Here is a 27,944-nt window from a genome sequence, read left to right on the forward strand (position 1 = left end):
TTTTATCTTATTTTTAAACTGTTCCTTTAATTTTTTTTTTTTTAAATCATTTTTATTGTTATCTCAGGGAATGTAAATATCCCCTATCGTAGCAATAGGTAGTGACAGGTACTCTTTTTTGCAAAAATTGGGGTCTATTAGACCCTAGATTTCTCCTCTGCCCTCAAAGCATCTGACCACACCAAGATCGGTGTGATAAAATGCTTTCCCAATTTCCCAATGGCGCTGTTTACATCCGGCGAAATCTAAGTCATAAAATGCTCGTAGCTTCCGGTTTCTTAGGCCATAGAGATGTTTGGAGCCACTCTGGTCTCTGATCAGCTCTATGGTCAGCTGGCTGAATCACCGGCTGCATTCTCAGGTTCCCTGTTGAGACAGGAGAGCCAGAGAAAAACACGGAAGACGTTGGGGGGGGGGGGGGGCATTCCCTCCCACTGCTTGTAAAAGCAGTCTAGAGGCTAATTAGCTGCTAGGATTGCTTTTACATGAAAGCCAATCGCTGGCTGAAAAGAATGATACCAAGATGATACCTAAACCTGCAGGCATCATTCTGGTATAACCACTCAAAGTCGTGAATGGCGTACCTGAAGACAAAAAAATGGTTAACAATAAAGCACAGTAAACGGTAAGGTATAAAAAATTGCATATCTGAAAAGCAAACATGATAAAACATAACAACAATAAAACATTGCAGAATAGAATACAGTAAAAAAGAGCAGAACAATAGAGAGAGAATAGAGAGAGAGAGAACAATAAAACGACAACTATTTTTTTTTTTTTTTATATTTTTGTTTGTGTTTTTTTTTTTTTTTTTTTTGTAACTAACTTTTATAACTGTAACCGGTTCCAGGTTCGGGTCTCTCAAAATGCGATGGCATCTTGGGAGACCCTGTGAAAGTGTGCCTAGTCTGTGCAATGCTGTACCCTACGCTAATACTCAACTAGTGAATGGTAGCGTTCAAAACATTCACCAATGCAAAGACCAGGATTGTCAGGACAGGAGGGACAATAATAGCGGGTGTCACCCCTATATCCGCGCTTGCTGCAGACACAACATCTTTTTTGGGGGGCGTTGGGTAGGGGTACTCGGGAGGACATAAAGAAAATGCCTCTCATGCAGCCGACTGCATTTGGTTGGGGATGTGAATGGGGGAAGTACGGGCGCTGCAGAAGTGGTGGGTTCCCAATTAGGATTGGCGAATGCAGCAGGAAGGGCACTATGGACACGACGGGCCTGTGTTTGTCTTCTTGGTGGCAGCGGGACACTACTTGTGCTTGCCACCTCACCAGCTTGAACTGCACTTATGGGACTCGCCACGTCACCAAGTGTTACTGCAGTTCTGGTTTGACTACGACCGGGGTGTACTAGGCCGCTGGCGCTTGCCAGTTCACCAAAACGCTACCAAAAAAACTGGTAGCGATCGCAGGGATCAGGCCTGACTCTGCGAACGCTGCAGTTATGCATTTAGTGTTTTGTAAGTGTCAGTGATCGATCGATACTGCACTTGGGTGGGCTGGGCTGGGCCGGGCGGAGGGGCAAAACGCAGGTGCTAGCAGGTATCTGGGCTGATCCCGCTAACACTGCGTTTGTGGGAACCCTAAACTGCTGGGGACGCTAGTATAGATCTGATCAGATCAGATATTGATCCGATCAGATACTATACCACTAAGGGAGGTGTACGGTGCGTGCGTGGGTGTTAGCGGTACTGGCGCTAACCTGACGCTGCCTGGGGCTGGTGCTTGCCAGTTCACCAAAACGCTACCAAAAAAACTGTTAGCGATCGCAGGGATCAGGCCTGACTCTGCGAACGCTGCAGTTATGCGTTTAGTGTTTTGTAAGTGTCAGTGATCGATCGATACTGCACTTGGGTGGGCTGGGCCGGGCGGAGGGGAAAAACGCAGGTGCTAGCGGGTATCTGGGCTGATCCCGCTAACACTGCGTTTTTGGGAACCCTAAACTGCTGGGGACACTAGTATAGATCTGATCGGATCAGATATTGATCCGTACAGATACTATACCACTAAGGGAGGCGTATGCTGCGTGCGTGGGTGTTAGCGGTACTGGCGCTAATCTGACGCTGCCTGGGGCGACGCATATCACCGCCGGGCGATCAGGGGCTAAACCTTTATTCGGTAATAAACGGCGGGTCCCCTGACACTATAAAAAATAAACGAACTAACCAGCTTCACCCGTAACGGTTATACGGTGATCAGTGGTGAAAGGGTTAACTAGGGGGCAATCAAGGGGTTAAAACATTTATTAGATAGTATATGGGGGTCCCTGTCACTATAAAACGCTGACGGCGAACCTAAATATTTACGTTCCTAACTAGCGTCACCAGCGACACTAATACAGCGATCAGAAAAATGATCGTTTAGTGACACTGGTGACGGGGGGTGATCAAGGGGTTAAAACTTTATTAGGGGGGGTTAGGGGGGTATCCTAGACCTAAAGGGGCCTAACACTCACTGCCCTAACACTGTAACTGTCACAAACTGACACCATGCAGTAATCAGAAAAAAAAAAAAAATACTGCTTGCTGTCAGTTTGTGACAGGGGGGGGGGGGTGATTGGGGGGGGATCGGGGGTGTAAAGTATGCCTGGCATGTTCTACTGTGTGTGTGTGTTGTGCACTTACATGTCTTCTCTCCTCGGCGCTGGACGGAAACTGCCAAGCCAAGGAGAGATGACATCACATCCTCTGCCTGTGTGAAACTACACACAGGCAGGGGAGGATTCCGATTGGCTGGGAGCGATCGCGAGGGGGGGCCACGATCGGATGGTCTCCCCCTCGCCTCCCAACGCTCCCAGTCAAATGCCGACCGCCGCTGGCACCGGGGGGGGGTCCGATCGGACCCCCCGCCCGCGGGAGGCAGATCACGTACAGGTACGTGATTCTGCCTGCCCGTGCCATTCTGCCGACGTATATATACGTTAGGCGGTCGGCAAGTGGTTAAGGACTCGTTCTCCTCTCCTCTTGAACAGTTGGCACTATTGAGCGGGGGGGGGAGCAGCTACCCACTTACGCGGAGCTCAGAAACTGAAGTTCTCCTCCCTCCCCCCTCCCCCCTTCCCCTTTGTAGTCTTCTGGGACACTGACAGGTCCCAGAAGACTGCATACACCATTCATGATGTGCAGCATGACATGCGCAGTGGGCACCCAGCTGTGAAGTCGAAAGCTGTCACAGCCGGGTGCCCATAGTGAAGTAAACATAGTGGTATTTGATCACCTCTGTGGTTTTAATATCCCTATCTATATCCCTATCTATATCCCTATCTATATCTCTATCTATATCTCTATCTATATCTCTATCTATATCTATATATATCTATCATTATTTTATTTTTTTTACTTTCTAAAACCTAAATAAAGAAAAAAAATGTAAAAAAACAAATTTATTCATCAGTTTAGGCCAATATGTATTCTGCTACATATTTATGGTAAACAAAAATCCCAATAAGCGTATATTCATTGGTTTGCGCAAAAGTTATAGCGTTTACAAACTATGGGAAAGATTTATGGGATTTTTATTATTTTTTTTTTTTTTTTTTTTTTACTAGTAATGGAGGCAATTAGTGATTTTTAGCAGGACTGCGATATTGCGGCAGACAGACTGGACACCTAACTGCCACTTTTTTGGGAACCAGTGACATTATTACAGTGATCAGTGCTAAAAATATGCAAAGTTACTGTACTAATGACACTGGCAGGGAAGGAGTTAACATCAGGGGCAATCAAAGGGTTAAATGTGTTCCCTGCAGGTGTTTTCTAACTGTATGGGGGACTGGGGAATAAAGATGAGCTCAGGTGTGTTCGCAACTCCACATGCCCGAGCCCACCAGGAAGCTGACACTCCGCATCGCTAATCACAGGCAATGAGACATTTCCTGATCTACGGCTGCACAGATCAGGAAATGTCTCACTACCTGTGATTAGCACTGCTGAGTATCGGCGGGCTCGGGCACGTGGAGTTGCAAACACGCCTGAGCTCATCCTTGCTGGGGAAACACACAGATCTGTGTTCCTGCTTAGCAGAGACAGAATCTGTGTGATCTCACCTGTCAGAACAGAGATTTGCCTTGTTTACACAGGCAGATCCCCGTTCTGTCACTGCGGGGAACGATCGCGGATGTCCGGTGGACATCGAGTCAGCCGGACCCCATGATCTGCTCCCCCGCTAGCCAATGGGAGCGCCCACAAAAGTGAGTTCCCGAGCCGACATTCAGCTACGGCGATTTGCGGGATTGTGCCACCTTGCCGCAGTATGACGGCAGCTGGTCAGCAAGCGGTTAAAGAGGAGTTCCAGTCTGGGAATAAAAAATTAAAAGTCGGCAGCTACAAATACTGTTGCTGCTGACTTTTACTATAAGGACACTTAGCTGTCCAGGGATCCTCACCTAAGCCGATTCTTCAGTCAGCTTGTAAGTAAGGGAAACCGACAGCGAAGCCTTCAGGCTTTACAGCCAGTTTTCTACTTCGCATGAGTAAGTCGTGCTGCGCTATCTGAATGGTCCCGCCGTCTTCTGAGACCTGTGTGTAACAGAAGGCAGAGGGACGATGGAGGAGGGGTCGGAAATGACGTAAATCGCCAATCAGCAATCTTACCAGGAAGTGGGAGCAGGTACCCCGTTGGAGCTGTACGACTCTGACTAAAATGAGAATCAGAATTTTTTTTGCTTAGATATCACGATTCTCGTGGCTTAACATCATCCTTCACATTATATAAAAAAATTGGGCTAACTTTACTTTTTTTACTTTTTTTTTTTTTTTTTAAATCATTGAAGTGTATTTCCTTCCCAAAAATTTTGTCTGAAAGACCGCTGTGCAAATACAGTGTGACATAAAATATTGCAACAACCACATTTTTATTCTCTGGGGCAGAGATCCCCAAACTACAGCTCTCCAGCTGTTGCGGAACTACATGTCCCATGAGGTATTGTAAAACTCTGAAATTCACAGATATGACTAGGCATGATGGGAATTGCAGTTTTTGAACAACTAGATGGCCATAGTTTGGAGACCCCTGCTCTAGGGCATGGGTGCTCAAACTGTGGCCCTCCAGCTGCTGTGGAACTACAAGTCCCATCATGCCTCTGGCTTTGGGAGTCATGCCTGTAACTGTCAGCCTTGCAATGCCTCATGAGACTTGTTTCGCAACAGCTAGAGGGCTCCAGTTTGAATCCCCTGCTCTAAGGTCTCTGCTAAAAAAAATATATATGTTTGGGGGTTCTAAGTAATTTTCTAGCAAAAAATACAGATTTTATCTTTTAAGAAACTACTGTCAGAAAAAGGCTTAGTCTTTAAAGCGTCGTTCCACCCAAAAGTGGAACTTCTGCTTTAAGGACTCCTAACCCCCTGACATGCCACATTTGTTATGTAATTTTTTTGGAGGGGAGTGGGTACCTAGTTTTGACAGGTACCCAGCTCCCACTTCCGCTCGCGCCACCTAGGCGGCGACTCCTCTCCTTTTTTCTCCCTGCAATCTTCTGGGACACATCACAGGTCCCAGAAGATTGCTCAGCCATTCAGGACGCACAGTGCGCACCCGGCTGTGAAGCCGCAAGATGCCACAGCCGGGTACCCACACTAGTGATGCCGGGGAGAGGAGCGAGGCTTCGGGCGGCCGCATTGTTGGACCATGGGACCGGTGACTGTCTGTTTATTAAAAGTCAGCAGCTACACTTTCCCAAGGCATCTTTTAGGACAGCACCTGAGAGATAGTGACTCTTCCCACCGGACCATAGGAAACACCTTCCTCCAGATCTTTAAAGGGAGGCACCTCCCTACCAAACCTCAGTTTTTGTGTTTCCTCTGGCCCGGAGGGAACATCTTTTTGGAGGGGAGCCAGGATCTCTTAGGTGCTCCAGAGAGACGGGGTCTCCTCTCCTATTTTTTTCCTCCTTTTTAGAGCCCTTCAGCCCTGCCGTCTTACTAGGGCTTTGGCAGTGGTAGGTTTGGACTCCTCTTACCCCCTAGGTGCTAGGGGAGATTTGCAGAATCTCATAAAAGAGTAAACTCTGTAGGATTCCTTTTTCGGGTCACCTTCTCTTTGTCCCTGATCTAGATACCATTCTAGACAGAACTGCCGATAGGAAGAAGTCCTTCCCGGTAAAGAAGAAGAAACAACCCCCAAAGCGCTTTTTTTCAACCTCAAAGGGCTCAGGAGCAGGACAAGTCCCAGGGGAGGAGGAGGAATTGGTCCGCACAAAAAGCTGAAGGCAAAGGCGGAATCCTGGGCCCCAGTTGTGATCGCGCCGCAACCTAGCCTCCGGACGCCCAGTTCCAGCCACAGACTCTCAGGACTCTGCTCCGGCCAGCACGCCGCCTAGCCCGGCCGGCCTGCCGCGCCTCCCCCTGCCTCCTCACCCCATCGGCAGTCCCGCTCCCCCTCACCCCATCTGCTGTGACGCGATCGTTCCAACAGGGATCCTTCCTAGGACAGACCGCGGCCTGGGCCCTCTCCAGCGGCCATCTTGGGACACCCAGACGCGGCAGCAGCACCCCCTGAACCTCCAGGAGCACTTCCTTGGACCCCGGCGGGTCCTACTGGGACCCCGACCCCCCCCCCCCCAGCATTCTAGTCACAGCGGCTCGGGCCTAGTCCGGCGGCCATCTTGGTACTCCCAAGGCGGCCGAAGCTCCCTGTGGACCACCCGGAGCCTTCCCGGGCTCACAGCAGCACTCTGCAAGGACCCACCAGCCCCTAGCCACCGGTGCACCTCCGCAGCCGCGGTCTGGTCACCTCGTCCCTAACTGCTAGACTCGAGGGGACAGACCGTGGCTGCGGCCTAGCTCCAGCCACCTCAGCTCACTCCTCTCTCTCCGCGGGCTGTGCCCGTCGCCCCTGAATACCACCGCCGGTTCGCCTCTAGGGCACAGGGCAATACTGAGAGAAGGACAATCCACTGCTCAGGCCTTGCACCGGCATTTATCTTGCATCCCCCAGACGCAGCCTAGTACCAGGAAGCAGTAGCCTAGATCAACCTCAGGGTCCTCTCCTTGGTCTGACCCCCACCCCCCCTACTCATCACCGACCAACCGGGGTCAGGTAAGTACACGGGGCCACTCTCTAGCAGTTGATCCAGGGACGCAGTCCGATCGCCTCTGGGGTCCGGAAGGAATTTTTTCCTCTGCTGTAGCAATTGGTCAGCTCAGCTAGGGGTTTTTGCCTTCCTCTTGATCAACAGGAGGCGGTTAGGCCCGCACGGCCCCCTCCCACCACCACCACCACCAAGCCCCATTGTGCCGTCATCAACGCCACCTGAAGCAGCGGCTTTCTTCAGACCATCATCTTCTCAGCAACAGAAGCAACGGCACCCTTCAGGATCACCATCTTCTTAGCAACTCCACCGTCGATACATCAGGATCATCACCACATCATCCTACCTAAGTAATTTTTCGCCATGTGCAACTTCAAGTACTCAGCGGACGCGCTCCACAGGCTAAGAAATACCACCTCAACATTAACAACTTCTGTTCATAAAATACTACAGAAAGAACAACTACTAAGGACCAACCTACAATCAACCATCAAATCTAGGAAGACAACAATTCAACCACAACAATTAGCATGCGCTCTGATCAACACCAGATCTGCAGTCAAGCACAGACTGGAAGTACACGACTTCACCCAAAACAACATAGATTGCCTCTTCATTACCGAAAGCTGGCTAACACCCGACTGCAACGCCATCCTAACCGAATTAGTACCTGAGAACTACAGGATCCTAACGGAGCACAGAACAGGAAAAAAAGGAGGAGGCCTAGCAGTGATCTTCAAATCTCACCTCGCGCTCACCAAACCAACTGTACAGAACTCAGTGCCTTTCATGGAGACACTCACCCTACATCTACAAACACCCCAAGATACTATCCACATACTTCTATGTTACAGACCACCAGGACCAAAGACAAACCTCCTGACTCCCTTCACAGAATTCATGTCAACTCACACCCTGAAGACCAAAAACTTTTTGGCACTTGGAGATTTCAACTTCTGGGCAAACTCCACCCAAGACCCTATCGCCACTGCCTGCATCAACCAACTGAAAGAATTAGGTCTGCAGCAACTGATAAATGCTCCCACACATGGTTCAGGACACATTCTAGACCTCATCTTCAAATAAAATATGGACGTCAACATATTCGACAATCTACCGCTACCATGGACGGACCACCACGCTATCAAATTTAATATCGCTACCAACACCACCCTCCAAAAACGGAAACAGGCAATTAAAACACACTGGACAAGATCTCAGAGGAAACTACACTCCGAACTCTTCAAAACCACATTATCTAACAAAATAGCAAAAACTTAAACCACTCAACGGAACAAACACTCAACTCCTTAAACAAGGCATTACTACAAACTGCGGACTCAGTGGCTCCAAAACATAGAACACACATCCACAAAACAACCTCTGGATGGTTTAATGGCACTCTTACTTTATTAAAGCAGGAACGCAGACGAGCTGAAAGAGCCTGGAGAAGAAAACCCACAAAGGAAAACCACACAAACTACAAAGCACTCACGGAGAAATATCACAAAGCAATCTTCAAAGCAAAAAAGGAACATTTCTCAAACACCATCTCATCAGCCTTAAACCGCCCTCAGGAACTCTTCAAAATAGTCACCAAGACAATGAACCCTACTGGTCTAGAGCCCCCAGGAAACGAAACCCAAGAATTCTGCAATGAATTATCGGATTTTTTTATCGATAAAATCGACAACATCCGGAAAACAATCCAACAGGAAAAAACAACCAATCTCATTCAACTAAAGCAAAAAGAAAAAATCAATGCGATCATCACACAAGCACCGAAATTCTCATTGATCCCAATCACCACTGACACCACCAAAAACATCATCAGAAGCCTCAGAGACAGCACATAACCAAACGACATAATTCCCACAAAACTCCTGAAAGAATGTTCTGACATCTTGGCTCCCACTATAACACACCTCATCAACCAGTCGTTCAAAGAAAGGACTGTTCCAACTGCCCTCAAACATGGCATCATCAAACCCCTCCTAAAGAAACCCAACCTCGACCCTAAGGACCCTAACTATCGCAGACCGATAACAAGCCTCAACACCATCTCCACCATGGAGAAAGCAGTAGTACAACAGCTTCAACACCACCTGGACACGCACAAACTTCTAGACACTCTGCAATCAGGCTTCCGCCCAGGCCATGGCACAGAAACGACGCCCTCGAAGCAGCTGATGATGGAGAATCGTGTCTCCTGGTACTGTTGGACCTCAGCGCAGCATTTGATACAGTGGACCACAATACTCTACTCATCCGCCTCACAGAAGTAGCAGGAGTCACTGATCCAGATCTACAATGGTTTGCTTCCTTCTTAGGAAATCGCTCTCAGACAGTGAAACTAGGAGCTTTCACCTCTGAAACCCGGGCAATCTCTTGCAGAGTCCCTCAAGGTTCACCATTGTCATCAGTGCTTTTCAACATCTACATCCGCCCACTCCTCAAAATCATCAGAAAATCGGACCTCTGCTTCCACTCATACGCTGATGATACCCAACTCTACCTTCGCATCCCTGGAGAAAAAGACCATCATCAGCAACTTGAAAAATGCCTCACTTTGATAGACGACTGGATGACCACTGGCTCTCTTAAACTCAACGGATCAAAAACGGAGCTTCTTCTCCTACACGCAAATCAAAATTCCAAAACTAAGACCCCATGGACACCACCCACCATCTTCGGACAGACCATCTCTCCAAGCACCAAAGCCAAGAGTCTCTGAGTCATTTTGGACTCAGAAATGTCAATGGATGCACAAATAGGATCAGTAGTCAGCCAATCTCACCATCTCCTCTGCCTGCTACGTAGACTCATTCCCTTCGTCCCAGAAGAGGACAAAGCAGCAGTAGTTGGAACAATCATCAATTCCAGACTTGGCTACGCAAACTCCCTCTACATAGGACTACCCCAATATCAGCTTGCGCGCTTGCAACTCATCCAAAACACGGCGGCAAGACTGTTAACAGGGAAAAAACCCTGGGAATCCATCTCCCCTTCCCTGAGGAGCCTACATTGGCTATCCGTAAAGAACCGAATCAAATTCAAGACCCTCTGCCTCGCCCACAAATGTATACAAGGAAACGCTCCTCAATACCTATGCGAGAAAATAAAGCACTATACACCCAATCGCAGTCTTCGATCTTCAAACCAAAACCTCCTCCTTATTCCAAAAACCCGCTACAAAACAAAAGGAGAAAGAAGATTCGCAGTCCAAGGACCACGGCTATGGAACGCTCTACCTACCCACATCCGCATGGAAGAAAGCCATCAGGCCTTTAGGAAGAAAGTCAAGACATACCTCTTCTAAGGAGCTGGACAACACAGGAGAGATCAAGCGCCTCGAGGCGATTCAGTTCGCATGTGCAGTGCTATACAAATCATTAATTCGTTCATTCAGTGATGTGTGAAGTAATCTGCATTTTCAACCGCATGCATTTACGTTTGTTCATGCAATATCTTTTTTTTTTTTTTTTTTTTGGGGGGGGGGGGGTGGATTTTTAGTTGCTAGGGTATAATTATTTTTATTTCTTTTTTTTTTTCCCATCGTATAGGGGACAAAAAGTCTCCTATGTAATCTTCTTTTTTTTTTTTTTTTTCCCGACAGGTTCTTTTTAAAGAAAGAACCTGCTTGTCTCCTTTGTGCTCCACTGAGTGGAATGCAATGCACATTGCACCACATATCATTCTTTTCCGGCCTTAATGGCCGGGGAAACCGTCCATGGGGACCAGGAAGTGAGGTCACACCTCACTTCCGGGTCAACAACTCCGGGTCGTCCCCTCTACCCAGCGGCACCCTCTATCCCTGTCCCGGGCCCGCAGATCGGCAAGCAGAGCCCGGGATACGTGGGGGCAAGCGCAAGGTGCGGGGAGAATTCAAGCGGCAGCCCAGGCGCCAGGACTGGGATTTGTCGAGCCCTGTGTTATACTTACCTTCTTTGTGCATTGGTTTTGCTCAGAGCAACCCTGATCCTTTTTATCTTGGGTTCCCCACCGGCGTTCTTAGCTCCTCCCCCTTGACCAGTGCCCCCATTAGCCAGCCGCTTTCTATGGGGGCACTGGTGCGTGCTCGTTCCCGTGCCCCGCTCTATGCATCCATAACACATATAGAGCTGTGACTTGGTCCTGCCTTCTGCTCTCTCCTCATTGGCTCACTGACTGTGATTGACAGCAGTGGGAGCTGTCTCCACCAATAACGAAAGAGAGCCCCAGGACAGCCGAGGCTCTCGTCCTTCGCTGGATCGAAAGGGGGCTCAGGTGTGTATTAGGGGGGCTGTTGGGAGCTGTGCAAGAAAGGGTTTTTTTACCTTCATGCATAAAATGTATGAAGGTAAAAAAATATCCAGCCTTTACAACCACTTTAAGTACACTTGTGTGAACGAGGCCTAAGTCAGGTTGGCTTTATCTCAGTTTTGCTTTGGATTTAGAATATTTTTTAATCAAAATAAAATGAAATTGAATTTTTATAATTGCCTGTATCGGGTCAACATACTAGAAATTCAGGAAATTGCAACAGTGAGGATATTGCAACAGTGAGAAGATACATAATCAGGTGTGACCTGGGGGACCATTGTCTCTAGTGGTAGATGCTTTTTTCAATGATTGAAGCCAGTCGGGAGCTATATTTTCGGGCATGGCAGACAATTTTTATTCAAAGGCTGATTGGTACACTCTAATGCACACAGCTCATCAGGCCTTGGTCTTCAGGCTGCTTATTGTCTCTTGCAGACAAATATACGCTGGCTGCCTCCTGCAGCCCTTCTGACTCTTGGAGAGGAATGGGGCCCCCCTGACTCCCCATGCACAGACCCCCTGTCTGTTGGGTGGAGATGTCTCCAACTGGGAGCCCTGAGATATTCCCATACCTTCATTAAAAGGACTGTGCTCACTTGAGTACACAACCTGCTGGTCATCCACAAAACCAGGGTTGGAGATTCCATCCCACTCAAGACACTATGGAATCTCCCAACTACAGAGCCCCATCCAGGTATACCAAAACCTGGAGAAAGCAGCAAAAGCAGTTTTCTCCACTCTAAAGCTACACTCTGTAGTCCTGCACTGAGCCAATTTCACAGTGACAGTGTCTTGTCCTGTCACACGGGTAAAAAGTAGTAAGTAGATTCCAAAATTGTAAATACTATTTACTGACTAATTTTATAATGAATGTTAATTGGTCAGGTAGGTATCATTACATTCATGCATATATTAATCTATATTCTAATCTATTTAGGTAACTTTCATCTTAATTTGACATGTCCAGAGGATGCCTATGAAATGGAAACCATGGCGTTAAAGACTGGTGCCCATAGTGCCTTTGAAAGTCTCCGTTCATATTGTGTCCAGTTGACGATGGAACAGACAGTGCAAAATGTTCAGAACTTACGTAAACAGATATCATGTACTGACGTGCCAGCCCTTCAAGATCTCTTGGATTACGTCCTGTTCCCTTTGAGGTTTTCTCTTAAGACACCTGGGCCAAAAAAGCCCGGCTTGGTGCAAGTTGTTCTGGAATGCATTTCATATCTTCTAACTCTAACTAATGTAAAAACTGCAGTATCCCTAAAGGAGATGTTTGATGAAGTCTGCAGCTGCCTTCCACCAGATCTTAATCAGCCAGTGCCTGAGGAGCTGAAGCTGGCAGTAGTTTTAGCTATGCAGTCTCTTCTTCGATCCTCAGGGGAGAATGTCTTACCTGTGCTCTATAAACCATCAGTGCTCCCTGAGATGGGCTTTGCCATCACACTCCTCCTTAGACTTGCAGAGTTGGAGAAATCACGTGAGATTCGGCTGGAAGCTTTGAACTGTTTGGAAAGGCTGCTGTTTCCGGAGGTCAAGCTGAACCATTCTTTGGGTGACCTCTTTGCTTCTTTTCTTCCCGGAGTCTGTACCGTCTTGGCCAGGGTCATCTGTGGAGATCCTAAGCAAGGATACAGGTTAACAACTGCTGCAGTTAAGCTATGGGCTGGAATCGTAAGCTTGGTGATGTCTGATGAAAGTCTGGCACAGGTTCCAGAAGAGAAACCCCATTACCCAGGGCTGTCGATCCGCGTGGCGGAACTTTTAGTCCACAGGGAAAGATATTGGGTGAAAAATTCTGCTAGTCGCTTGCTGATTCATCTGGAAAAGATAGCAGAACGTTGCACTGCTGATCCACATTGGAAAGTAAGAATGGCACTGGTGGACCTAGCTCATGTCTTGATTGGATCTTGCTGGAATTCATTAGAAGATGCTACAGGAAGCCTTTTGCGAATATTGGTTGGGCACATAAATGACGACAGGCCTGAAATCAAGGAAAAGTCAAGTAAGGCTCTGCTGGAAGTTGGAAAGGATGGGCAAGCTTCAAGAACACTTGGAGAAGTGTTGTCAGAAAACCTTCATTCATTGGCTGTGACACTTCCAAGGCTCCTGAGCTGTCAAGATGACCAAGGCAAGCTCCACACTCTAGCGCTACTTCTTGGATATCTTCAGTTGCTTGGCCCGAGGCTTACATTCACTCTTCACTCTTCTGCCCATCTTCAGCGGCTATCTTCTGCTCTCCTGCAGACATTAGAGTTGGATTTGTGCTCAGTCAAGGTGGTGGAAGAAAGACTTCCCTCTTCTATTGCCAATCTTACACAAGAGAACATAGAACACACTGGACCTCAACAGAAGAATTTCCGCTTCTTCAGGGACCCACGTATTCTCTCCTATCTTCAACATGTTTGCAGGCTTTTAGGATACTATGGAGACTTTTACTTGCTTACAGACCACTTTTTGGGGTTATACCGTGCCCAGAGGCTCCCTGCACTGATTGTACTGAACCAGCTAGTGTTAGGAGCAGCTGGTATTGAAGTTGAAAAGCTCCATGATGGCAATAAGATCCTAGAAGCTGCTGAACTTTTGGATGCAGTGCGCCCAATTTTGGAAGAGTACACTGATCCAGCCAATTGGCATCTATACACTTGCCAGAGTACTCAGGAAGTGGTAGATCAGATGGCCTTTCTCCGTGTTGGCCAGAAGCCTAATTCAGCAATAAATGACTTGAGTGCCAATGCCTGGAAGTTGTGCCTCCAGCTGGAGGGAATTTCTTGCATTGCTCAGGCCCTTGGTACTAATTTTCGCCAACTCCTTATTTGTGCTCTGTACCCCCTACTAGAGAAAGCTGGTGATCCTAACCTATTAGTTAGTGGAACTGCATTAGTGACTTTGGCAAATGTCAGCCAAGCCTGTGGCTACAAAGATATCAAGCAGCTTGTTGAGCTCAATGCAGATTACTTGGCAAGTGAGGTTTCTGTTGGTCTACGTCGCCTTCAAAGACATCATGGCAGTGCTGCACGAGTATTACATGCTATGTTAGATAATTGTAGTCCAAGTCTTCTTCCATTGCTTCATGAGCTTGTCCAAGACCTGCTGCCAGTACTGGACCATTCACAGAATGATGCAGCTAAACTGCTTTTCCCTGTGTTGAATTCTCTGGTCAGAAGATTAGGTAATGCAATGCTCCCCTCTCACTCTAGAGTACAGTTAAACAATTGTAACATGATAACATGCTACACTGTATGATCAGAAGTTTGTGGACACCAGATCATCACACCTATATAGAAATAGAGCTGAAGGCAACACTTTTTTTTTTTTTTTTTTCATTTTGGATACATTTATACACATATATAGAGTATATAACCCCTGTCAGTTGTCCTCTGTGCTCCCATTGGGTGAATTTCCTTCACTTCCTATCTCATAGCCAAAACAAAGTGAGGGATTCCCTGGTTGTCACTAGAACTAGTGTCCTTATTGGCAGATTTCCCTAATCCTGTACTGGTGGCAACAAAAAATTTGGGAATTTCTTTCACTTTCAATCTCTGTGATTATGGTAAACACGACAAATAGAGAGGGTGAATCTCCCTAATGGTGGCATAGAGGTGTTCTAATCCCTCTCCACTCTATCCAAAACTAAAAAAACGTTTAGCCTTTAGTTATACTTGTACTTGGTGTACATCCCATTCTAAAACTATAGGTGTTATAATGGAGTTGCCCCCCTAGCTTTTATGTTGTGTCTGCGGGAATGTGGGCACTGAATTAACTGTCTGCACACTGCTATACACCCTTACATTATTTAAGGAAAGTGCATAAAACAGGAACTCTTGGTTTTGCGTATATTGTAATACGTGTTCAAGCTGGCCAACTATGTCAAAGTGATCCATCTCTGGCCAGTCCATATTCTACTTTACAAAATGCCAAAGACTTACTTGCTCATAGCACACTTTTATAGACATGTAGTGCCGATATGGGCCAAAAAACAATAAACACAAAAAAAAAAAAAAAAAAAAGATCACACACCCAATAAGAGTTGATTAACAAATTTATTATCAAAAGGTAAAAATATCAGTGTATGACACCAAACTGGCCCCCCTAGAAGCCAGGAAAAACACCTTCCCGCCCAGCATAGCACTCCCCTAACCCATCCTACCCCCCCCCCAAAAAAACAACCCTGAAAATAATCCCCCCCCCCCCCCACACACACACACACACACACACACACACACACACACACACACACACACACACACACACACACACCTATACTTGATGAATGGGGTGAGGGATGCCAGCTCACGGGAGCTGGGCCTAACCTATCCCCAAAAAGAATCCCCTACAGAACAATGGCCCTAAAAAGAGCTACTGTGGCAGGATGTAGCCCCACTGCTCACAGTGTCACACCTTAGAACCCTAATGGGCGAATTAGGCACCTCACCACAGTGCTAGCACAGCCCACCACAGAAGCTGCCCTCCCGCAAACCCGCTAAATGTAGTCGGTCGTAGTCAAGGATAGTATGCATGGAAAATGCAGACAGATGGAAAGTCCCTGAAGACTAGGCCAGGAAAGAAGTTCATCGGCTACAGGGAATATATCAGGCACTGGTAGTCCATCCTATAGACGTCAAGGAGAAGTAGTAATCAATAAACCGGTAGATACAGTTGCAATAAAAAGTATGTGAACCCTTTTGGAATGATATGGATTTCTGCATAAATTGGTCATAAAATGTGATCTGGTCTTCATGTAAGTCACAACAATAGACAATCACAGTCTGCTTAAACTAATAACACACAAAGAATTAAATGTTACCATGTTTTTATTGAACACACCATGTAAACATTCACAGTGCAGGTGGAAAAAGTATGTGAACCCCTAGGCTAATGAGATCTCCAAGAGCTAATTGGAGTGAGGTGTCAGCCAACTGGAGTCCAGTCAATGAGATGAGATTGGAGGTGTTGGTTACAGCTGCCCTGCCCTATAAAAAAAAAACCACACACCAGTTCTGGGTTTGCTTTTCACAAGAAGCATTGCCTGATGTGAATGATGCCTCGCACAAAAGAGCTCTCAGAAGACCTACGATTAAGAATTGCTAACTTGCATAAAGCTTGAAAGGGTTATAAAAGTATCTCCAAAAGCCTTGCTGTTCATCAGTCCACTGTAAGACAAATTGTCTATAAATGGAGAAAGTTCAGCACTGCTGCTACTCTCACTAGGAGTGGGCGTCCTGTAAAGATGACTGCAAGAGCACAGAGCAGACTGCTCAATGAGGTGAAGAAGAATCCTAGAGTGTCAGCTAAAGACTTACAAAAGTCTCTGGCATATGCTAACATCCCTGTTAGCGTATCTAAGATACGTAAAACACTAAACAAGAATGGATTTCATGGGAGGATACCACAGAGGAAGCCACTGCTGTCAAAAAAAAACATTGCTGCACGTTTACAGTTTGCACAAGAGCACCTGGATGTTCCACAGCAGTACTGGCAAAATATTCTGTGGACAGATGAAACCAAAGTTGAGTTGTTTGGAAGAAACACACAACACTATGTGTGGAGAAAAAGAGGCACAGCACACCAACATCAAAACCTCATCCCAACTGTGAAGTATGGTGGTGGGGGCATCATGGTTTGGGGCTGCTTTGCTGCATCAGGACCTGGACGGATTGCTATCATCGAAGGAAAAATGAATTCCAAAGTTTATTAAGACATTTTGCAGGAGAACTTAAGGCCATCTGTCCACCAGCTGAAGCTCAACAGAAGATGGGTGTTGCAACAGGACAGCGACCCCAAAGCATAGAAGTAAATCAACAACAGAATGGCTTAAACAGAAGAAAATACGCCTTCTGGAGTGGCCCAGTCAGAGTCCTGACCTCAACCCGATTGAGATGCTGTGGCATGACCTCAAGAAAGTGATTCACACCAGACATCCCAAGAATATTGCTGAACTGAAACAGTTCTGTAAAGAGGAATGGTCAAGAATTACTCATGACCGTTGTGCACGTCTGATCTGCAACTACAGAAAACGTTTGGTTGAAGTTCTTGCTGCCAAAGGAGGTTCAACCAGTTATTAAATCCAAGGGTTCACATACTTTTTCCACCTGCACTGTAAATGTTTACATGTTGTGTTCAATAAAAACATGGTAACATTTAATTCTTTGCGTGTTATTAGTTTAAGCAGACTGTGATTGTCTATTGTGACTTAGATGAAGATCAGATCACATTTTATGACCAATTTGTGCAGAAAATCCATATCATTCCAAATAGGTTCACATACTTTTTATTGCAATTGTATATTATGCTATGATTGGAGTGAATCAATGTGTGGGAATAGCCCAGCAACCAGCAGGTGAAAACTCATCGGGGCACAGAATACATCCTCATTGGTATATGTGAGTACTGGCATATGGTAAATGACGTGTCCTGACGAAGTTCCGGTGGACGGAACGAAACATGTAGACAATGTTTACGCAGGGACGAACCCCCTACAAATGGCCCATCAGATGTTTTAACCACAGGCTTTTCAGCATAGCTGACTCCCACTACGCCACCACGCTGGATGTTCTCACATGTTACCGGAGTGTACCTGAGTGTGGAGTTTATAGCCGCTACTACATCCAGTTGCCCTCTGCATGAGGTATGGGAATACAGGATGGCATCTCTGCACCACGGACTATCGCTTTTGAGATTGGAAGCAGCTAAGGATATCCGCACCAGCTCATTAGAAAATGGCTTGATTGAGGGCTGTGAGTACTATATGTAACATCCCGCTTGTGCTTGGTTATCACATATTGGCAGTTATGTGTACAGGTGGAGAGGTACCCATTTGATCTGGGACCCTCCCTGTGTATGCCAGCAGTGACATTTACCGTATGCCAGTGGCCTATCAGTACTCACATATACCAATGAGGATGTATTACATGCCCCGATGAGTTTTCACCTGCTGGTTCCTGGGCTTTTCCCACACATTGATTCACTCCAATCATAGAACAATATATCTACCGGTTTATTGATTACTAATTCTCCTTCACGTCTATAGGCTGGATTACCAGTGCCTGATATATTCCCTGTAGCCGATGAACTTCTTTCCTGGCCTAGTCTTCAGGGGCTTTCCATCTGTTTACTTTTCCATTTTCCATGCATACCATCCTTGACTACGACTGAATACATTTAGCGGGTTTGCGGGAGGGCAGCTTCTGTGGTGGGCTGTGCTGGCACTGTGGCGAGGTGCCTAATTCGCCCATTGAGGTTCTAAGGTGTGACACTGTCAGCAGTGGGGCTACATTCTGCCACAGTAGCTCTTTTTAGGGCCATTGTTCTGTTGGTGTTTTTCTTTTTTAGGCCCAGCTCCTGTGAGCTGGCATCCCTCACCCCATTCATCTAGTATAGGGGGTGGGGGGGTTATATTTTTCAGGGTTGGGGTTTTTTTTTTTTTTTTTTTTTTGGGAGGGTGGTTTAGGGGAGACCTATGCTGGGTGGGAAGGTGTTTTTCCTGGCTTCTGGGGGGGGAGTGGGCCAGTTTGGCGTCATACGCTGATATTTTTACCTTTTTGATAATAAATTTGTTAGGTAACTCTTATTGGGTGTGTTTTATATCTCTTGTTTTTTTTTTTTGTGTTTTATTGTTTTTTGTATCTGATTTTTGACACACACCCTCCTAGTATTACTAGGTGAGTCCTACACATTTCATTTTAGCAGGATTCCCATATGTCTATATTTGTTGGTGTGTCCAATATGGGGCAGACAGACACAGTAAGGGCTCATTTACACTTGCTTCGACTTTAACACACATTAAAGCTCCTACATGTGTTTTTGATGCTTCGGGGATGCCTTTTGGAAAGTTTTAATGAAGCTTGACATATGCCCTGTGTGTGGGGATTTGTCTTAAAGGGGTCCAATAAAACCCCAGCTCAGTAGAGCCCCCCCCCCCCCCCCCCCACTCAGCAGATCCGCAGCTCATTAGTCCCCTTGTTCAGCAGATGCCCAGCTTATCAGTACCCTCGTTCATCAGATCCCCTGCTCAGTAGTACCCCCCAGCTTTGCTGAAGCCTCAATCAGTGGTAACCCCCAGCTCTGCTGATTCTCTCTCTCTCTCTCTCTCTCTCTCTCTCTCTCTCTCTCTCTCTCTCTCTCTCTCTCTCTCTCTCTCTCTCTCTCTCTCTCTCTCTCTCTCTCTCTCTCCCTCTCTCTCTCTCTCTCTCTCTCTCTCTCCTCTCTCTCTCTCTCTCTCTCTCTCTCTCTCTCTCATATATTGCTCCCATGCTGCTCACCACATGTGACATTGCTAGTTTCTGCTGCTCAGTCCCCGCTACCCTTCTGCTATAGCGTTCCCATGTTGCACACCACATGTGCCATCTGCTAGTTGCTTCAGTCCAGATTCTGCTCACCTTCCTGCTGCACACCACATGTGACGTCTGCACCAGACACTTCCAGAATATACACATGAACTGGAATTGAGTGCTGATGATGTCTTTCCAGTTAGCTTGTTGCTTTTCCCGTGCATATTGGGACATCTCAAACCCCTGCAATACCTACAAAACAATGCAAAGCTGCTGCTGAATAAAAGCCCCTCAAAAACTTCAGGTGCTGTAAGTGAGCATTGTCTTAGACTTCTGTGGAAGCTTTGGAGATGCTTTAAAGCAACATGAGGTATCATTTTTGAAGCAAAACAAACACAATAGTGTAAGCTAACCATTTTATTTAGTGACAGGTGCTTTGATTGGCATTCAGTGTGCTTTAAAAAGCGTGTCCAATGCCACATTTTGAAGCAAGTGTAAACGAGCCCTAAGAGAAGAGCTTTGTGCCCATTCAGCCTAAATAGCATTTGTGAGGTCCGGTACTGATACTAAAGAAGAAGTGGGTAGCAAATGCAATTATGGTTCTTATCCTTTCTCACAAGGGTATTATAATACACATTTTAAAAACGTTATATTGGAAGATTAAAGCTTAAGTCTACACCAGGGGCAGTAATTACATTGAATGAGAAGTGTCCCTTATATTGATGTTCTGCTATTTTTGCTGAAATCGTTAATCCTCGTCCCCTGCCTTCCTCCCAGTTCCCCCCGCAGCTTTGATCTTCCGGTGCTGTGGGGGTTAATCCAAGTCAGTGGACCCATCACAAGCACTTGTCAAAAGTGCCGACTATGCCCGCTCTTACTGCCCCCCTGCTCCATTCTTTAAAGCTGTACTATTGCTTCCTACAATGAAAGTGCTCTGTGAGTGGAAGAGATAAACCTTTCATTAATTTGCTCTTCCTTCATTCATAGAGTGCTTTTAAATGTGGGAAGTGATAGTACAGCTTTAATGAACGGAGCAGGGGGCAGAAAGGGTGGGCATAGTCTGCATTTTGACAAGTGCCAGTGACAGGTCCAACAGCTCATATTAACGAGGACCGAGGGGATGGGGAGGGCGTATGGTGTTAGTTCACCTTTACATTTCTTCTGTAAAGGTGAACTTACATTTAAAGCTTTAAAGCCAATTTTGGGACAAAAAAATAACTTTTCCTGTACAGTCCTGGTCAGCCAGCGATCTCTTTTTTTTTTTTCCAAAACTTCACTGGAGACATTAAAAGGGAGCATTTAATTGGTTTCTCTGGAAACACAAACTGCTTTTTCTTCACATATTTTTGCTCAGTTCTATTGCAGAACAAAATTAGAATTTTAGGGGGCTTGAGGGCAGCAGGAAAGTTTTTCTTCAGACCTTTTGCATTCAGAATTCTTATCATCCTTTCGTCTGCAGGGAAGTGGTTCCCTCCACCAGAAAGTACTGAAGAGCCACCATTGACTTGTATGTCCAATGAGTCTCAGGTGCATTGTGGGAACATGGCTCATGACATTAAGGAGTTTCTACAGAGTCATATACAGCAATATCGTCTAGCAAGAGGAGAGGTGGAAGAAGAAGAAGACATTGCAGGTAACTGAAGTACTAAAACCCACATCCTTAAAAAAAAAAATCAATAAATGCTGTTCATACTCGCTCAGTCACTATGAGAATCATTTTCTGTATTATGCTCCGTTTTCAGTGAGTTTCTATGCTGAGAATTTCCTCCCCATCAAATCTCAGCAGCCCATGTGACTATGGAGTCACACGTGGGTGTATACACAGTGGTAAATGACAGCGCACTTCCTCCCTCCTCTTCCATGCCTGCTAACAAGCTAAACACAATGGGGACGGGATATTACATGTAGATGGAGACTTCATCTCCCTCTTATTCTAAGACACAGGCTGGAGGGCCGGGACACAGCCTGTGACTGGCAGAAATCAGCCCACACCATGTTATTGCCAAAATATAATAAAGATTTGATTTCAAATTAGAGTTGCACCGATACTAATATCGGTGCCGATACCGAGCATTTGCCTGAGTACTTGATGCTTGATCCGATACCTGGGCAGTCAGGGGTGATAGGTGCGGCAGTGGGGGAGTTACAAGCACCAATCTCCCTGTATAGATTTCAATAAAGCAGCTGACAGACGCTTCTCCCCCTCTCCCTCCCGCGGCTTTCAGCTGCTTTATTGAAATCTATACAGGGGGATCGGTGCTTGTAACTCCCCCCACCACCGCACCGATCACCCCTGACTTTTCCCATATCCTCCTCCGTGCTCCTCCGGTCCCCCTTCACGCTCTTTTCCCCCTTCACGCTCTTTTCCCCCTTCGTGTGCTCGGCTCCTGCCCCCCCCCCCCCATTCATAACTCAGCATTTTAATCTGTGTTTCTAAATTCTTCAGTTTATGAATGGAGAGGAGCCTCTGTCTCCTCTCCATTCATCTCCAGTGCTGCTGAGGCTGCAGAGAAAGGCACTGGGGAATCTTTCCTCAGTCCCTTTCCCTGTCTCAAAAGGAAGATGTCGGGGGTCTGTCAAAGCTCCCCCAACAGGGTCGATAAAAAAAATATGTTCCATTAATGCCTGTGTGTTGTTATTTTGAGGGGACAGCAAATATCCGTGCGCTTTTTTTCTACACAAAATGCATACACAGTGTTTTCCATGTATTCCAATGGCTCTAGTTCACACCATGCAGTCAGTTTCCGGTACAGAAACTCACCGGAAACTGGAACTGACTGCATTGGTGTGAACTAGAGCCATTGGAATACATGGAAAACACTGTGTATGCATTTTGTGCAGAAAAAAGCGCACAGAACTGCATCTGGTGTGAACTAGCACTCATACAAGCTGTACACTCACTACTTTCCATTGTAGCAAAGTGTAATTTCTTCAGTGTTGCCACATGAAAAGATAGATAGATATAGAGATAGAACTAAATTTGAACAGATTCTGCGCACACGTTACCATAGTTGCAAGTAGAGGTCGACCGATATATCGGTATATTGTGTTGTAAATTAGGCCGTTTAATTTATGCACTAGCCGGTTCACACAGGGGCGATCCAACTTGTGGGGCAACTTGGCGTGACCCCGCTCAGCGTGACTTGCAAATGACTTTTGTAATAGTAGTCAATGCAAGTCGCCTGAAGTCTCCCCGTCGAAGCGACTTGAGTCTCTATCTGGGAAGCCTGCCAGGTCTGAGAACATTGCTGATAAAAGAAGCAAAGAGATGCAATGTTTCTACTTATCAAAGGAATGAACTCCAGTGTGTAGAAGATCTCAGTTTAACCATTTAAAGACTAAATCTTTTCTGACCTGTGTTGCTTACAAGTAAAAATCCCAGTTTCTTCTGCCAGAAAATCTCGTGGAACCCCCAAACATATAGAGACCCTAGAGAACAAAATGGAGGTTGTTGCAATATTTTATGTCACATGGGATTTGTGCAGCGGTCTTTTAAACGCAATTTTTTGGGAAAAAATACACTTTAATCAATTTTTAAAAAAACCTAAATGGTAAAGTTAGCCCATTTTTTTGCAAAAGTTTTGATTACCTGTTTTTGTGTATTTAATATTTAAGAGACAGACATAGTTTTTTTTTTTTTTTTAATCTAAATTATACATACAACTGCACTGATTGGAGGCTTGTTGTGTTTAATAAATGTTTAAATTAAGTAATCAGAAGTGATACAGAAAATGACTTAACTGTTGGATTTTATGAGATGAAGGGGAAATAAAAAAAAAAAATCGGCCTAACATATCAGTCCAAAAAAAATCGGCATCATATATCGGCCATCAGCCGCGGCGATTTCTAAGCATCGGCCAGAGAAAAACCCTTATCGGTTGACCTCTAGTTGTAAGCAAGCAACACTAGCATTTTGGTACATTTTGGAAAACCAAATTTGGCCGTTGGTTGAAATAGAAATTGCATAATTACCTTTTGATTGTAAGGGCAGGGTGGATTTGATTTAAATCACTAGTAAAAAGGCCTGATTTAAATCAACTCAATTTAAATCATAATTTTTAAAGGGCAACTGTCATCTCTGTCCCACAGCGGCTCCTTCTCTGTCCCGCTGTTGACTCACCGACAGTCCCATTCACTTTAATGGGACGGCTGGTGATGCGGCAGTGACAAAACAAGGGGAGGGATGTGACAGCAGCAGGTGAGTGGATGCCCGCTAACAGGTGCTGCCATGATGGATCTGAAATGACAGGTGCTCTTTAAATGTAAGGAATCATTCTTGCTGGTAGTTAAAAACTTGAATATTTGTAAACAAAATGAAGGTTTCCTATTTTGGCCCCTTTCACACTGCCGCGACTTGAAAGTTGTGCGATTTTGCGGCCGCTATTTTCACGCGATTTTGCTGTGATTTCAGGGAATGTCTGTGTAAACTTGAGGTCTATGGACCTCAACTGGCATCAAAGTCGGACCAAAGTAGTACAGGGACTACTTTTAAGTCGATGCGACTTGAAGTCGCACAGGTATGAATGGTTATCATTGGGAATCCTGGGGTATGACTTGTCATGAGACTCTGACGTCCCAAGTCGCAAGGAAAAGTTGCTCAAGTGTGAAACGGGCCTTAGAATAATAAGCTGCAGAGTTAGTAAAACAGCAATATCAGAATCGATTCAATCATACAGTTTGTGGTGTACATAGATTTGCAAAATGGGATAAAGGAATATTCCTGAATATTGCTTTATCTCATGGTTACTGTGAAATTGTGTGAATGCATCACTGCAATGCATGTTATTTCAGCTTGCAGAGTTTGGATTCATTGAATGGGTTTACTAAAAATTTAAATGTTGCAGAATATACAGCCTCATGCTACATAACTAAGCTCCATTTCACTGAATAAACAAAATGTATTAATGTATCTTAAAGTCCCCTTTCACGCTGAAATGTTTTTCAGGCGCTTTTGGGCTAAAAATAGCGCTTGAAAATGGCTCCCCTGCAGTCTCAGTGTGAAAGCCCTCCGGCTTTCACACTGAGGCGATGCGCTGGCAGGACGTTAAAAAAACTCCTGCAAGCAGCATCTTTGGAGCCGTGAAGGAGCGGTGTATACCGCTCCTAAACTGCTCCTGCCCATTGAACTGAATGGGCACGGCTGCCGAACCGCCGGCAAAGCAATGCTGTAGCGGCGCTTTAACCCTTTTTCGTCCGCTAGCGGGGGTTAAAAGCGCCCCACAAGCTGCCGAAAACCCCCGCAAAAACTAGCGGCGCTTTACCACTGACGCCCCATTGTGAAAGGGCTCAAATAGAAAACTATTTTTACTCCAAAAGCTTTTTATTAAAATATATTTTATAAAAATCACATAAATCTGATTTCGATTAAAAACACATGTTTTTAAAAGCTGAAACCGGCGTTTAGAAACGCCCGTTTTGCCGCGTTTGCATGCCGCATTTTACCGCGTTTGTGTCTAGAAGCGTCTGCAGAGCAGAGAATTACATTTTCCGACCTGACTTTGGGGCCCCATATCTAGGGGCCACTTGGTGCTAGTTTAGTGTTATAGTGTTAGTACAACTGTGTTAGCACACCAAATTTGGGGTTGCTAGCACCAAGTGGCCCCGAGATATGGGGCCCCAAAGTCGGGTCGCAAAATGTCAAGCACTTTTCTGCAGCAGAGAATGACATTTTGGGGCCCCATATCTCGGGGCCACTTGGTGCTAGGAACCCTAAATTTGGATATGTTATAGTGTTCAATTGTGTTAGCACACCAAATTTGGAGTCCCTAGCACCAAGTGACCCCGAGATATGGGGCCCCAAAGTCGGGTCGCAAAATGTCAAGCACTTCTGCAGCAGGGAATGACATTTTCCGACCCGAATTTGGGGCCCCATATCTTGAGGCCACTTGGGGCTAGGAACCACAAATTTGGATGTGTTGTAGTTCCACTATGTTTGCACACCAAATTTGGGATTCCTAGCACCAAGTGGCCTCAAAGTCGGGTCGTAAAATGTTCTTTTAAAAACACTTATAAACGCAAACGCGGCTAAACGCGTCACCGGCGTTTGGCGTCTGAAACGTGGAAAAGTTTTGCGTCTGAACACATTTTTTTGCTTCTTGAAAAACGAGGTTAAACGCAAATGCCTAAAAACGCCAAAAACGAGACTCCTCTTCTCGGGTCCCCCACTGGCGCTCCCTCCTGGCTCCACCCCCAAGCCGAGTGCCCCATAGCAAGCCACTTGCTATGGGGGCACTAGAACGGGGTTCAGCCCCGCTCCCTCCGCACTGGCTCTGATTGACAACATCGGGAGCCAGTGGCTCCTGCCACTGTATATGAGCCAATGAAGAGCGAGATAGCTGAGACAGCCTCAGCTCTCGTGCACATCACTGGATCGAGATCAGGCTCAGGTATGTATTTAAGGGGGCTGTGGGGGAAACTGCATGCAGAATGTTTGTACCTTGCTGCATAGAATACAGTAAGGTAAAAAAAAATACCTTTTTACAACCTCTTTAACCGCTTCAATACAGGGCTATAGTCATATGACGTCCGCAGATGGGATCTCCCATCCTGGGCGGATGTCCTATGACATCCTTGGTTACTTGCCGCTCCCGGGGGGCCCGCATCGCGGCGATCGTGGATGAGGAGTGTCCCTCGGACACAGCCCATCCCAGATCCGAGTAAAGAGCCAATAAAAAATGTCCCTTTACCACGTGACCGGCTGTGTCCAATCACAGCCTGTCACATGTGCTGCCCACGTGCGCGGCGATCGGGGACGAGGATTGTCACCCTGACACAGCCCAACGCTGATCGCAGTAAAGAGCCAATGAAATTGGCTCTTTACCACGTGACCGGCTGTGTCCAATCACAGCCGGTCACAGAATGTCAACAAACCGCGGTAACAAGATGTTACCGGGTTCTCCTCCTCACACACTGATCGCGTGTGAGAAGGAGATTGCGGTAACATCTTGTTACCGCTTACAGTACACACCAACACACACTGATTGCCCCCCCCCCCTAATAAAGAGGACCTGTCACAGTCCACCTGAGTACCTGTCACAGTCCACCCGAGTACCTGTCACAGCCCACCTGACTACCCGAGTACCTGACGCAGCCCATCTGAGTACCTGACGCAGCCCATCTGAGTACCTGACGCAGCCCATCTGAGTACCTGTCATTGCCCATCTGAGTACCTGAGTACCTGTGACTGCCCATCTGAGTACCTGTCGCCAGCCCATCAGAGTACCCGAGTACCTGTCACCAGGCCATCAGAGTACCCGAGTACCTATCTGCAGCCCATGCCCCATAGAATATACGTTGGGGTGTTTGCTTTCCAAAATGGGGTCATTTTGTGGGTAATTCCATTGTCCTGGTGCTTAAGGACCTTCAAAAGTGTGATAGGTAGGAATGAAATGAGATGTGTAATTTATGCTCCTAGCACGCCTGAAGGTACTACTTCAATGTTGGGCCTCTGTATGTGGCCAGGCTGTGTAAAAGTCTCACACATGTGGCATCGCCATACTCAGGACGAGTAGCAGAATGTGTTTTGGGGTGTAATTTCTGCTATATACATGCTGTGTGTTAGAAATATCTTATAAATTGACAACTTTGTGTAAAAAAAGAAAAAAAAAAAAAATTTTCTTTCCTCGTTTTCTGAAGACTTGTGTAAAAAAAAATTAACCGCTCAAAAGACTCATAATGCCTCATAGAATATACGTTGGGGTGTTTGTTTTCCAAAATAGGGTCATTTTGTGGGTAATTCCATTGTCCTGGTGCTCCAGGGCCTTCAAAAGTGTGATGGGTCGTTAGGAAATTAGAGGTGTAATTTATGCTCCAAAAACGCCTGATGGTGCTCCCTGCATGTTGGGCCTCTGTATGTGGACAGGCTGTGTAAAAGTCTCACACATGTGGTATCGTCATACTCAGGAGGAGTAGCAAAATGTATTTTGGGGTGTAATTGGAAATATGCATATGCTGTGTGTGAGAAATAACTTGTTATTGTGACAATTTTGTGGGAAAAAAAAAATTTTCATTTTCCCAAGAATTGTGGGAAAAAATTACAACTTCAAAAAACTCACCATGCCTCTTACTAAATACCTTTGACTGTCTACTTTTCAAAAAGGGGTCATTTGGGGGGTGTTTGTACTTTCCTGACATTTCAGGGCCTCAAGAAATGAGATAGGCCGTCGGTACATCAGGTGTGATCAATCTTCAATGATTTGCACCATAGCTTGTAGACTGTATAACTTTCACAGAGACTAAATAATATCCACCAATTTGGGTTATTTTTACCAAATGTAGCAGTATAAATTTTGGCCAAAATGTATGAACAAAAATGACTTGTTTGCAAA

At 46.0% G+C, this 27,944-nt stretch overlaps 1 protein-coding gene across 1 annotated transcript in view; it reads left to right on the forward strand.

Annotated features, from left to right (window-relative positions):
* The window catches only part of TTI1 (TELO2 interacting protein 1), a 58,399-nt gene that overhangs the window by 5,800 nt on the left and 24,655 nt on the right, over positions 1 to 27,944 (forward strand). The window contains exons 2-3 of the mRNA XM_073606539.1: positions 12,282 to 14,519; positions 21,077 to 21,250. Coding sequence (XP_073462640.1) covers positions 12,326 to 14,519; positions 21,077 to 21,250 — 2,368 coding nt within the window. The 5' untranslated portion in view covers positions 12,282 to 12,325. The remainder of the gene's footprint in view (positions 1 to 12,281; positions 14,520 to 21,076; positions 21,251 to 27,944) is intronic.

This window comes from Aquarana catesbeiana, linkage group LG12 (assembly GCF_042186555.1).
Source record: "Aquarana catesbeiana isolate 2022-GZ linkage group LG12, ASM4218655v1, whole genome shotgun sequence".
In the NCBI taxonomy this organism is placed as follows: Eukaryota; Metazoa; Chordata; class Amphibia; order Anura; family Ranidae; genus Aquarana; species Aquarana catesbeiana.